General features: G+C 41.5%; 1 protein-coding gene across 1 annotated transcript in view; it reads right to left on the reverse strand.

The window, feature by feature from the left end:
• The window catches only part of NAALADL2 (N-acetylated alpha-linked acidic dipeptidase like 2), a 547930-nt gene that overhangs the window by 327921 nt on the left and 205624 nt on the right, over positions 1-14385 (reverse strand). The window contains exons 3-4 of the mRNA XM_081008376.1: positions 12297-12567; positions 127-246 (exon numbers count right to left, since the gene is read on the reverse strand). Coding sequence (XP_080864502.1) covers positions 127-246; positions 12297-12567 — 391 coding nt within the window. The remainder of the gene's footprint in view (positions 1-126; positions 247-12296; positions 12568-14385) is intronic.

Here is a 14385-nt window from a genome sequence, read left to right on the forward strand (position 1 = left end):
AAGAACCAATTAAATACAGCTTTAGGTGAGCGAGTCACAACAAGGTGTCATCATAATGGTTGCAATTTGAAAACCAGAAAAAGGAACAATTAATTAGGGCAAAATTGCATTCACCCCACAGCTTACCTTATACAGCAAAGGCAAACGTCCTAGCTTCAGAAGCGCAATTTTCCTGGAGACATTTGCAGTATTTTGGATCCTGAGCAAATCTTCTGCAGTCCCGTACTGCACATCAAAGACTTCAGCCTGTATAAACAGAAATAGATGCTATTTATTAGTGTATTCTTTCTCAACACGTTGAGGATCAGACAGATGGTAGCTACCAAGAGGCAATTCACAAGCAGTATAGGGTGGCAATCATGTTATTACACAGTGACAATCATATTTGCTGTTTGATTTACATGTGGCTAAACACGCCTACATGGTATCTGCACCAGTCCGTAGGTGTTTGCAAACACAAATATTTCATTTGTATGTGCTACATTTATATAAATATAGACAAAGAGCCTAAATATAGACAAAGAGCCAAAAAGTAATGTGTGTAGCAGCCTTCAGTGAGAAGCAGTGGTGTCATTAACCACAGACTTGGGGGGAGCAAAATCTTGGGTGCCACCCTGCCCTTAGCAGTAAAGACACTCGTGCTCACTAGTGCCTGTCTGCTGCCTTGGATTATACAGTCATACCTCGGGTTACAGACGCTTCAGCTTGCGTTTTTTCGGGTTACGGATCCGCCGAAACCCGGAAGTACCGGAACGGGTTACTTCTGGGTTTTGGTGGTTGCTCATGCACAGAAGTGCTAAATTGCGCTTTGTGCATGTGCAGAAGCGCCAAATCGCAACCCGCACATGCGCAGACGCGCCACTGCAGGTTGGCAACGCTGTGGGTTGTCAACATGCATCCCGCACAGATCATGTTTGCAACCCGAGCGTCCACTGTAGTACTCATCTGACCTCAGTATTTGCCTCCATGACAGTCTAAAGAAGTCTAAAGCCAGCAGTAATTCTTCACCTAGCCTACCAGTTGTGTTTTGTCATAGCAACTTAACAACTTGGGACCAGTTTACCTATGAGATCACCTTGCACCACATGTACACTCGACCACTTCGACTGGCGATATTGGCACAACTGCAAGTGCCACATAATACCTGTTCCACATATATAAGAACACAATCATTTAATGTGGCAGCACATACACTTTGGAACTCTCTGCCTATTGAGATCAAGTTGGCTCCTTCACTGTACTATTTTGGTGCCTGCTAAAAACATTCCTACTTGGCCTACCGAGATGCTGAAGAAATGCTGATGTGGAAAACTGATTTCAAGGAGGTGTAGGATATTGTTAGAATGGGAAACCAAAGATGAAAAGGTTAAATCTGCTGTGATCCATTGGGTTAGGGATGTGGAGCATAACATAGAATTAGAATCATGGGGAAAGTTAAGGAAATCTGGGTTGAAATTCACAGCATGTTCTACCCTGAGGGAGAACTTTATGAAAATGATGTGTAGATGGGACCTAAGACAAAGTAAATCAGCCAAAATGTATAAATCAACGTCAAATCTTTGCTGGAAATTTAAAGAAGCAGAAGGCTCATTTTATCACATGTGGTGGACATGTAAGTAGCTAAGGACTTTGGGGAGATGATTTATAATGAGTTGAAATAGATATTTAAGGTAACTTTCCCAAAAAGACTGGAAGATTTTTTTACTAGGGACAACTAGAGCAGAAAATCGTGTCCTCCCTAAAAGAGGGCACGTGTTGCGGTGAGACCTGGAGACTGACCTCCTGGTTGTGGGTCAGTATATTGGACAGCCACAACACCCGATTGGTAGGTCCCTTGTTGCTGGGTTTAATCTGGCCAATGGGGTGCAATCTAAATGGATTGAGGGACCTATATATACCTATGCACGTGACCCAGAGCTTCCTCTTTCAGCTTGAGCATCGGAACACCCCCACACCTCTCCCTACATTTAGGGCATTTTGCGATTGACCTTGCTATGCCGTTGTGTGCAAGGCAGGAATTTTCCCCACTTGGTTGATTGGCTGTAGCTCTTTGGGTTTCGCCTGTTTCGTGACAACTTGTAAGGTTGCGGATAGGCTCTGGTTCATGTGATAGGGATGGGAGAACGGTCTCACCATCCCTATGTGAAGGGTATTCCGTTAAAGGAATCCAGGGACTCAACTTGGTTCGGTCAACTCCTGAAAAGGGGTTTTGCCCGTGCCTGAGTCCAGGGCAGCATCTGGGGAGTGAACAGAATCTGCTCCCAGGCTTTTCACCTGCCTCAGGTGTTCACCCTTGGCTGACCTATGATAGAGCTCTGGGTCAGCGCTACCTGCAAGGGTGTAGGGAGCTAGTCGAACCAGAGCCTATGCAACCACTCGCTTTTCTGTAATCAATCAAGTTGTGGCTTAAATTCTGCCAAAAAACCAAAACTAAAATTGGAGTCAAATGTGTCTTTATTTAGGGGAAGGTCTCTGGGTCTGAACACGCAAAACAGATAAATCTATTTCTTTACGCAACCACAGCAACATGAGTTTACAAATTTTACAAATTACGGTAAAAGTTTCTGAACACACTGTGTGAGCTTGGAGTGGTCAAACTCAGACATCCTCTCTGATCAAGTTCACTTAGTGGAAGAGAACAAACAGTGGAAAGAAGGCGAATGAAAGAACTTTCTCAACTGTCCGTCACCAGACATGAGGGAGCGTGACCTGGTCAGGTCTAGAAACAACAGCATACTCTGTGGTCTTAACCCCTTTATGCATTTAACTAGAGTTAAACATGCTAGCTGTATGAAACTGCATTTCCTACAAGACAGGCTGCTGCCATAATTTCCAAAGAAGCAGACTCTAGTAACTGAATGCTTATGCTGCAGTAAATGTTTTAGTCTTTAAGGTACAGTACAATATTTTTGTTGTATTCATCTAGTGCCCCTTTCAGTACATTGGTAGGTGTGAGAAAACAAGGACTGATATTTCTGGTCCTTAAACGATTCTCAGGTGGGTTGTGGTCTATACAAGACGCTGTAATGGAAAAACCTAAAAATGCATATGTACGATGCAAGTGTTTCCTGGAGACAGGACGTTATTCCTGTTAATAATGTATTCCACACTTACAGTACACACACTTACAGTGCTAATGCACTTTTGTAGTGTGTGTACTTTTGTACAATAAAATAAAATAATCCAACCATAATGAATGGAGTGGATTCTGTAATGCTTTTAGCTTTCACTTCTGCTGATGTTAAAATGGTATAATCCTGATCTTTATACATTCTGAATATGAAAGCAGAATCGCTGGTGGTAAAGTACAGATAAACTGCTTTCCTTGAGGGGAAAAATAATGCTATTTGAAAAACAAAGAGGAACACAGCCTTTTATCAGCTGCAGAAAAAAGAACACTTGTGTGTTTGCTTTAGATATGCCAAGGTAAATCCTCTTATACCTAAAACTGTGGTGCTGCTAAACACTTTGATTCATCCATTCAAATGGGGTGCTTACTCTCTAAAATGCAATCTGTAGACTGAAAAGCATATGTATCTCCAGCAAAATCCAGCTTTGCACTAGATGGAATGAATAAATGGCATTCTTAGCATCAGAACAACAAAAGCTTTGATCAGAAAAAGCATTAATAGGGGTGCTCCCATACTTTTCTGAAGATATATCTAGGGCACCTTTATATTTGTAAAATTATTTTGTTGCATCCTTCCATGTAATTTCAGAACCCCTGGGATTGGTCTGATTTCTGCTAGGAATGCTATTGCTCCCAACATCTTAACTCAGGTTCAGAGTTCAAAGTTCCTCTCCAGGAAAACAAATTGCTAATTGTTAACAATATTGTCTCATAATCTAGTGTGTATGAAGAAGATGGAGACATGCTATTGGGTGCCAAAGAGGAGGCAGAACTGCTCAACACCAACTTTGCCTCTGTCTTCACTCAAAAGGAAAATAGTGCTCAACCTGGTGATAACACAATAAATGATTTAAGGAGAAAGCTACAGCCCAAGATAGGAAAAGAGGTGGTAAGGGAGTACCTAGCTATTTAAATGAATTCAAATCTGCAGGGCCTGATGAGCTGCAACCAAGGATATTAAAGGAGCTTGTGGATGCCATCCCACAGCCTCTGTCTATAATCTTTGAAAATTCTTGGAGAACAAGTAAGGTTCCTGCAGACTGGAGATGGGCAGGTGTTGACTCCATCTTAAAAAACTGGGGGAAATAAGACCCAGGTATCTGCTGACCGATGAGCTTGACGTCGATACCAAGAAAGATCCTAGAACAGATAATTAAATAGTTGGTATGCAACAGTGGAGGAATGGCAGATGAAGATGATGGACTTTTGGGAGCTAGCCGACCTGACCGGAAGAGTCCGCGACCAGAAGGAGGAGGAGTACCAAGAGGAATGGAAGAAATTCAAAGACTACTTAGCTAAATATGTTAAGATAACTTAAACAGAATTACTTGCGAGTATCAGATAGGCCTAGGATTTAAATACGTGATGTTGTAGAATACTATGTTAAAAGTTAAAATGAAAAGAAAGAAAGAAGTTAATCGACCAAGTAAATTTTATGTGAAAATAGTTTTGGAAAACTGCTACAATGATTTATATGGGAACTCAGCCAGGGAGACTCGAGGAAGTCACCCAACAATGTTAACAAAAGTGGAATTATTACAGTTAGGATAAATGTCCGTTGTTTTTTTTAATGTTTTCTTTTTATGTTTGTGGATTTGTTTGTTAGAAATTTGGAAAACTAATAATTTTTGTTGAAAAAAATAAAATAAATAGTTGGTATGTGAGTACTTAGAAAAAAGGATGCTGCGATTACTAAGACCCAGCATGGGTTTCTCAAAAAACAAGTCATGTCAGACAAACCTCATTTCTTTTTTTCTTTTTTTGATAGAGTTACAAGTTTGGGGAATGCTGTAAATGTAGTGTATCTTAATTTCAGTAAGGCTTTTTCAAAGTCCCCCATGATATTCATCTGGAGAAGCTGGTAAAAGGTGGACTGGAAAAGATAACTGTTCATTGGATTTGTAGCTGGTTGAGTGACGAAACCTAAAGAGTGCTCATTAATGGATTGTCATCATCCTAGAAAATAGTGACAAGTGGGATGCCACAGGGTTCTTTCCGGGGCCCATTGTTGTTCAACATCTTTCTAAATGACTTGGAGGAAGGAATTGAAGGAATGTTCATCAAATGTGCAGATGACACCAAAGAGGGAGGCATAGCTAATGTTGCAGAAGACAGAATCGGGATTCACTATTATCTTAACAGATAGGCGAACTGGGTCTGAATGAACAAAATGAATTTCAGTATGGACAAATGTAAGGTTCTGCATTTAGGCAGGAAGAACCAGATGCACAAATGTAAGATGGGGCACACCAGGCTTGCCAGTAATGCATGTGAAAATGATCTAGGGGTCTTAGTAAAGGTAAAGGGACCCCTGACCGTTAAGTCCAGTCCTGAATGATTCTGGGGTTGTGGCGCTCCTCTTGCTTTACTGGCCAAGGGAGCCGGCGTACAGATTCCGAGTCATGTGGCCAGCATGACTAACCGCTTCTGGCAAACCAGAGCAGCACACGGAAATGCTGTTTACCTTCCCGCCGGAGCGGTACCTATTTATCTACTTGCACTTGATGTGCTTTCAAACTGCTAGGTTGGCAGGAGCAGGGACCGAGCAACGGGAGCTCACCGCGTTGCAGGGATTCGAACTGCCGACCTTCTGATCGGCAAGCCCTAGGCTCTGTGGTTTAGATCACAGTGCCATCCACGTCCCCTAGGGGTCTTAGTAGACCACAAATTAAACATGAGCCAACAGTGTGACACAGGAGGGGAAAAAAAGAGTTAATGCTATTCTAGGCTGCATCAACAGAAGTATAGTGCCCAGATCAAGTCATAGTACCACTATTCTGCCTCAGTCAGACCACACCTGGAGTCCCACCACAGTTTTAGAAGGCTGTTGACAAACTGGAATGTGTGCAAAAGAGGGTGACCAAGTTGTCTGCAATACAACTTAATAGATATGCTAGTGCAAGCATTAACACTAGTGAAATTGGTTTTCCTCTAAGTGCACTCCATGCCATTTTTATCCATTGATTGCTTTCTCTTCCAAGAATTTGTCCAATCCTCTTTTAAAGTCATTCCAAGTTGGTGGCCATCACTGTTTCTTCTGGGAGTGAGTGACTTATCTTAACTATTTGCTGCATGAAGTACCCGCCCCCCATATCCTGAATCATTTTGATAAAATTCTATCATGCCTTTTCTCTAGACTAAAAAGTCCAAAATGCTGTAAACCTTTCTTCACAGGGGAGTTGCAGGATTCAAACCAGGACTCTCATATATTCAGCCTCAGTCGTAAAGGCACCATACAGTACAAAGTGGGGAAATTTGCTGGGGGTGAAGAAAATCTGCAATGCTCTTTGCACTGCAATATGTCTGGGACTTGATGAAGTGTGCTATTATGACAGTCATTTGAAGGCACTTGCTATTTTGAATCCACCAAGTTTATTTACTGGTTGATTTTGTCTCCTATTTTACCTGATCTTGAAAATCAATGTGCTTATGACTTCATCAGGGGCGGGGGGGGGGGGCTGGCAAAGTTCTGGCACAGAAATTTGTGTTTCTATTTCAACTGGAGCATTTTCCTGAGTCTCCCCCCCCCCATCCTCCGCCGCTCTCCCTCAACTATTAATGTACATTTCAGAGGCTCATATCCTTTCAGAGGTTAAACCTAATATGTCTCAGATTGCTGTGCTCTTTGTTTCACAGCATCTGACAGAACTCATTGAAAGCTCGGGGAAATATATTTACATTTTCTTTAATATCTGACACGATGCAAAGCTTTATCCTTAGAGGAAAAAACTACAGAAGAGGAAAAAAAACCCATAAAAAGAGTCGTTAGCAAATAAATATATCTGAAGTAAAATGTAAATGGTGCCAAAAATGTAAAGGAAACATAGCAAAAGCAATTCTCCCCCCCCCCCCCACCACCAGGCAAAGTCTTATTGGGCCTTATATCTCCTAGATAACAAACCTGGCCATTTTTCATTGGACTAGAAGCTGCTAGAAAAGGAAGAATTGGTTCTCTATTATCTTTCACTTTATCCTCTCCCCTAAAACAAGAAGGCGCCTAAACTTACCATGTTGGATATATACATCTCATTAATGGACTTTAACATTTTACTTTTTTACAGATAAGCAACAATGGAGATTAACCACCTCTATATAATATTTAAATCGGCATGTTCCTATAGAGTGAGGGCTTTGGCCTCCTCTTAATGTGATCGTCCATCTCCAGATTCTCTCTCTGCTTCCACTGTGTTTCACTTCCATGTGAATGTACACAACACAACACACACCCCTCCAACTGGGCAAGCAAAAGGAAACATTCCATTCAGGGAAAAGCACCATGGAGTGTCACAAGGGTTGGATGGAGAGACCATTCAGTTTATGGACCAGAGTTCCATGAGCCCATTTGGTGTTAGTGCTAACAGCTAAGATGTCCCATTTTGGTATGAAAAGGTCTTAAGGCCAGTGCTGAGCAGGAATCCATGGTATGGTGAGAGGTATGGTGATGTGGTCTCCATGGTTACTGCTTTTGAAGGTGCAGGGGAAAATGCAGCTGTTTGTTTTTACCATAAAGAAAACTAGGGCTATTCTGTTTCCGTTCCAAATTAATTTCTGCAATGTTCAATTGAAAACCCCTCTCTGGAAATGGCTACCCAATGAATGCCTTTCGTTATGGACTCATTTTTGAGGCTGCCAGAAGTTTATTTTTTAAGAGCTTGGCTCTGTTTGCTTTTTGTTAAACATGATGCAAAATACCACACAAAATATGCACTTCTAGCAATGTGATGAAAGATATCGTTGAAAAGTTGTGTCGCAGAAAATTCAGAAAGCGTTTTTAGAGGGAAATGCTTTCTGTACTGGGAGTCTGGAGAAAAGAAAGATTTTCTAAACTCCCTTCCTATTGAGTTATAATTCATGAGGCTTTCTAGTCACAAACACAACGCATCAAGAAGTAATTCTTTTCCCTCCCACAGACCTGAAATATGATGAATCATCTATTTTAATGTGCATTTCACAAGCAACAGGGCCACGATCTGCGAAATCATACACTGACCCCACCTGTTATTATAATGGGGTAAACACTGTCACTTTCCCAGCCTACAGCAAATTACACAGAGGTAGCAAAAGTGGGTCATCCATCACTGGCACTAAGTTTGTTTTCAAAAAGAAGATTTCATATACCATGCCTGCCGTTCAGACTGTTACTAGAAAGCACAAATTGGGAGATTCAGGTACAATATGGCCACAAGATGAATGGACATGACAGGCTTTCAAAGAAGCAGAGTGCGGCTGTTCTACAAATAACATTGTCAGAAACCAAAGCAGTCCTGCCGTGAGTGTCTGACAGCGAGCCACATTTTGTACAGCCATTAGTAGCTCTTTCTGCTGGTAGTTCAAGTGAAGAAAAAGACAACAGCAACGGGGATAAATCAGTTACATGCAACTGGATGTGTGTGTGTGTGCATTTGTGTAAGTCTGTGTCTAGGTTAGAGTCAGTGTGGTTGTGGTTAAAGTGTTAGACTAGGGCCTGAGAGACCAGAGTTCAAACCTCTACTCATTGAGTGAAACTCACTGGATGACCTTGGGCTAGTCATTGTCTCTCAGCCTAACCTACCTTGCATAGAATCATAGAACCAGAAAATTGTAGCAATGGAAGGGACCCCAAGAGCTCCCTACAAGTGGGAGTTAAACAGTATAAACTGAAAGCATTTGCTGATGATTTAGTATTGACATTACAGGAGCCAGAATCTAGTACTAAAAGAGTTTTGGAACTGATTCAAGAATTTGGTCAGGTTGCAGGATTTAAACTGAATAAGTTAAAAACAAAGGTCTTAGAGAAAAATTTAATAGCGATTGAGAGAGAGAGAGGTTTCAGAATGAGACAGGTTTAAAAGTGGTTAAGAAAGTGAAATACCTGGGGATTAACATGACAGCTAAAAATGGGAATCTATTTAAAGACAATTATGAAAAATGCTGGAATGAAGTGAAAAAAGATTTAGAAATCTGGTCAAATTTGAAGCTTTCACTGCTAGGCCGTATTGCTGCGATAAAAATGAATGTATTGCCTAGAATGTTGTTTTTGATTCAAACATTGCAAATTTTGGATAAAATGGATTGCTTCAAGAAGTGGCAGAGAGATATTTCTAGATTTGTCTGGCAGGGCAAGAAGCCTAGAATAAAATTTAAAATACTAACGGACGCAAAGGAAAGAGGTGGATTTGCCCTGCCAGACCTTAAACTTTATTATGAATCAGCAGCTTTTTGCTGGCTGAAAGAGTGGCTGCTTCTTGAAAACACAGACATTTTGGATTTAGAAGGTTTTAATAATGTATTTGGATGGCATGCATATTTGTGGTATGATAAGGTCAAAGCACATAAAGCATTTAAAAATCATATTGTCAGGAAAGCATTGTTTAATGTCTGGATAAGATATAAGGACCTACTTGAAAATAAAACCCCAAGGTGGTTGTCACCGATGGAAGCGAAGGCTCAGAAAAAGCTCAATATGGAGGCCAAATGGCCGAAATATTGGGAAATATTGGAACAAGAGGGAGACAAATTGAAACTGCAGAGTTTTGAAAAACTAAAAAATAAAGTGTGAGATTGGCTTCATTATTATCAGATAATGGAGGCATATAATTTGGATAAGAAAATTGGCTTCCAGGTGGAAAAATCAAAATTGGAAACAGAACTGTTAGACTCCAAAACCAAGACTTTGTCAAAGATGTATAACTTGCTGTTGAAATGGAATACTCAGGATGAAACGGTGAAATCTGCTATGATTAAATGGGCACAAGATGTTGGACATAACATAATGATGGCTGACTGGGAACAGTTATGGACCACAGGTATGAAGTTTACGGCATGTAATGCCTTAAGAGAGAATATTATGAAAATGATTTACAGGTGGTACATGACACCAGTGAAGCTTGCAAAAATCTATCATTTGCCCGATAATAAATGTTGGAAATGTAAAGAAACTGAAGGTACATTCTTTCACCTTTGGTGGACATGCCCAAGGATTAAGGCTTTCTGGGAGATGATTTATAATGAAATGAAAAAGGTATTTAAATATACCTTTCTGAAGAAACCAGAGGCCTTTCTCCTGGGCATGGTCGGCCAATTGGTGCCAAAGAAGGATAGAACTTTCTTTATGTATGCTACAACAGCAGCAAGAATACTTATTGCAAAGTATTGGAAGACACAAGATTTACCCACTCTGGAAGAATGGCAGATGAAGGTGATGGACTATATGGAACTGGCGGAAATGACTGGCAGAATCCGAGACCAGGGAGAAGAGTCGGTGGAAGAAGATTGGAAGAAATTTAAAAACTATCTACAGAAATACTGCAAAATTAATGATGTTGGATTGAAGTTAAGTGGTTTTTAGCAGTAATGTTATAAAGGAATATGTAAAAAAGGATTGTTAACAGGTGATAATTTAAAGCTATAATATATTAAGATAAAAGATTAAGATAAAATCAAAGAGGGAAAGGAATTGCTGAATTAACTAATTGAACTGGAATACAAAAAAGGGAGGTGTGAGGAGGTCAGGGAAACAAGCAAATGAAAGATAAGATATGGAAAGACTGACTTGTTTTTAACTGTTTTTACCTTGTATTTTTATTTTCTTTTTTTTATTTTACTTTTTTCTCTTATTTTTGTAATATGCTGAAACTTTAATAAATATCTTATTAAAAAAAAAAAAAGAGCTCCCTAATCTAAGCTCCTGCAATGCAGGAATCACGGCTAAAGAATCGATGGCAGATAGCCTTCCAATCTCTGTTTAAAAACCTCCAGTGAAGGAGAGTCCACCAGCCGTTGATGCTGCCATGATATATGATACAAGGATTGCAAATTATATGCAGACTTCTCCATAGACTTCATAATAACTCTTTGATCTGATTAATGCCCTGATCTCAAAGATCTAAGCAGCTTTGGCAGCTTGTAGAGTAGCTTGCACCAACACAACATTAACTGCCTTGATTCAGATGGTACGGAGGTGTAATTAAGTAAACTGAAGTGGTAGGACTTTTCTCTGCTGAAAGCCATAATTCTCTGTACACTTCCAGGAGGCTATTTTGCAGCATGCTTACCAGATGGATCTTCAGTTCTGGAGGCCTACAGAGATTTGGAACACACATTTCCCAAGAGCAGGTGTGGGTGCTTATAAATTTATCTTTTCCCCCAAGCTCCTCTTCTATGTACCAGATGAGGATTACAAACCCTCTGGGCTTGGACTGTTCATTCCGATGCTCTGCTCTGCACCTAGCACTAAATAAATGTTAAATAGCAGAAGCAGAGATTGCCATGTATGTGCAGTTGTGCAGTACCTGCAGATGTGCCCAGCTGAGAAAATCACTCCCCTAGAGCAAATGATAACATCATGTAAACCAAATGTTTCTGATGTTTCAGGTTTGGGTTTCTGCCTATTCCAGTCCTGTGGCTGAACATTATCATGCATCACAGCCTAGTAAGCATCTTGGTTCTGCACTCCTGACTAGATGAGATTGCAGAAGTTTCATGTTGTTAAATATGGACTGGCTCAATCATGTAGGAAGGAGGTGGATCTCAAGAGTTCCATTTTAAGAGCAAAAGAGAAAGCATAAGTGAACAATGGCCATAGTTCAGTGGTGAAGGGCAGGTAATAAATTTAATTAATAATAATAACTGAAATCAAGAACATCATTTCTACCTAATGAGAGGCAGGTTTGTTACCTGTCCTGCTGGACAAAATGGTAGAAGGAAAACTGAGGACTGAGAGCTTTGCACAAAGGGGTTGTGCCGTCAATCTATGGTTCCTCCACTTTCAGGTAAAGGCCAAACCTCCAGGTTGCAACCCAGCAACAATCCTGTGGTCCTCAAAAACTTCATTTTAAAGGAATCTTTTGAAAGGTATGGTGGTGCTTAGCAGAGCTGCCTCATCAACTATAATCGAAGAATTTAAAAAATCCATCAAATGCTATTGACGTGACTCTAAAAGAAGGCAGTTGACTCACCAAAAATATGAAGAATTCCAGCTTCCACTTAAAAAGGTATAAAACATAAACAGAGATGGATCATGCCAAAAATTGAGTCATAAAGCATACTATATCTTAAACCCACACCTACTTGGCTTCTTTCGAGCCTTGCAAACAATACATCATCCCATTGGTTTAAATCTAGATGGAAGCTGTTTCTTTCTATTTCCTCCCCCCACCAAAATGACAGAGACAAATGGTTACATTACCGTGAGAGTTCCTTTGGCAGAGTAAGCAGCATAGGAGTAGAGAAGGTCTTGACTGTGAAGCTTTTTGGTCTCTTTGCTACACAGCTGTCCATTAGGATAAAAGCATTCACCAGTGCTATTCAGAGTCACTGTATTTGGAGAAGCGCCCGGCAGATCAAGGAGGACAGAGTAATTTACGAGCTGGACATCTTCAAGGCCATAGGATGTCCACTGAGCCAGCAGCTTCATTGCAATATCTCTATCTTCTTTCCCATGCAGCTGTATCAAATCTCTGACAACAAAGAAACAACAACAGAAGTACTCGATTAACACGCTGGATTTCCCCAATGCCTCTTCACTTTTCTGATAAGAAGCCTCTGATTTTATTTGTATGATGCCTAGAATCTAGAAAAATTATTGTGCCTAATTCTCCAACCATCTTATCACAAGAAGGTGGATATATCGCATTAAGAATTTCAGGAGGCCCATTGTATTAGCCCAGTCTTCTGGTTGTTTTGTAAAACTTGACGTTAGTCTTCCAAGAATATAGGATCACCCATATGGACAAACAAAACCTAACATCATATGCGAGGAAGACAAGGGACTGGTTCAGATATGGATGCTTTTAGGAAGCTGCCCTCCTGGTCAGTGGTGTAGCATGGGTGCAAAATTCTGAGGGGGTGCAACCAAGTGCCCCCATACAGGCATTGGCTTCCATAGAAATCCACACCCTAGCAAAGGCAGCAGAGCAGCTCAGGCCCATGGAGAGCGGACATGAATGGAGCAAGGCAGGCAGCAGTGGCGGAGCTTCATGCTTTGGCACCGGGGGCAGAGAGCAGGCGGGGGCATGGCTGGCGCATGCCCTGGGGGCATGGCAAGCCACCCTCAGGGGCGTGGCATGCGTCCTGGGGGCATGGCACCCAGCACGAGGGGGCCAGCCGTGATGGAACCCCACTGGGATCGTGCTGCCGAGGCGGTGTGCTCCCCCTGCCCTCTCTTCCTCCACCAGTGATAGTGTGGTGCTCTTCCCCACGGGCATCAGGGGGATTTGCCCACCAAAGGCTGTGTCACCCAGATGGGCTCTCCCCCTGCAGGCTGCGCAACACAGCCCTGGTTGGCTCTGGTGGGGGGTGCTCCAGTAGTGTCAGCAGCTTACCCGCCCAGGGCACCAGCAACCCACGCTATGCCACTGCTCCTGGTAATCTTCTGACGTTTGGGACAACAACTGCCATCAATCCCAACCAGCATAACCAATGGGAGGCACTGGGTTGGAGAAAGCTGTATTTTGTTCCTAGAATTAAGATAACAAAGTAGCCTCTCTCTTTTTTGTTAAAGGTTTTCCCCAAAATTGTCCCTTGTTATGAGTGGAGATGCCTTTTGACTAAATGTAGCTGAAATTCTCTGCAGCTGATGGAAGTGAAGGGTCAGAATGGGGTGGGTAGACACTGCCCAGTCAGCTGCCTTAAGGAGGAGAACGTGGTTGGTACATTTCTTATGAAAGTGTCCTTTATACAAAGATCTGAAGAAACATTATCTGAAGCTCCTAACATTAGGACTTAGCAATGATTCCCCCTTTAAGGGTCTTATTGCACCAACAAACTTGCATTTAAAGCAGGTGAAGTTCTAGTTCCTTCTACATCTCTTCCTGGAGACCACTGTCTCTTGGAGGAATCACACAGTGAACTTTTGCCCATGCTTCAGGTCATATGAGCTCTGAGAGTTGGGAGAACCTTCAGAATGGTCTTTAAGACAGCATGAAGAAGGGCTGATTTAATGAGAAATACAGAGAACCTATACACATATGGGGGCATGAGGGCACATGGGACTCTTAGGATATTATCCACCGTGTACACACAGCATATTTGAGAGAACACAACAGATCCTATCTTGTTCCGGCCCAATAGCCAGAAACCCATTTTAAACAAATGAGAATGACATTCACCATCTGTGGCCTATTTTAATACCAAATAAAACACACACAGAGACACACACACATGTTTGAAATGAAGTGGGCTTATGTTAAAGACTTGTGAGCTCTTTTCAAGAGGAATAATAGTCAAAGGTCAACTCTTTGGATTTAATCTTTTCCACTTTATCTCCAATAAGTCTT

The sequence above is a fragment of the Podarcis pityusensis genome (assembly GCF_964106645.2).
Source record: "Podarcis pityusensis genome assembly, chromosome: 5".
Lineage (NCBI taxonomy): Eukaryota > Metazoa > Chordata > Lepidosauria > Squamata > Lacertidae > Podarcis > Podarcis pityusensis.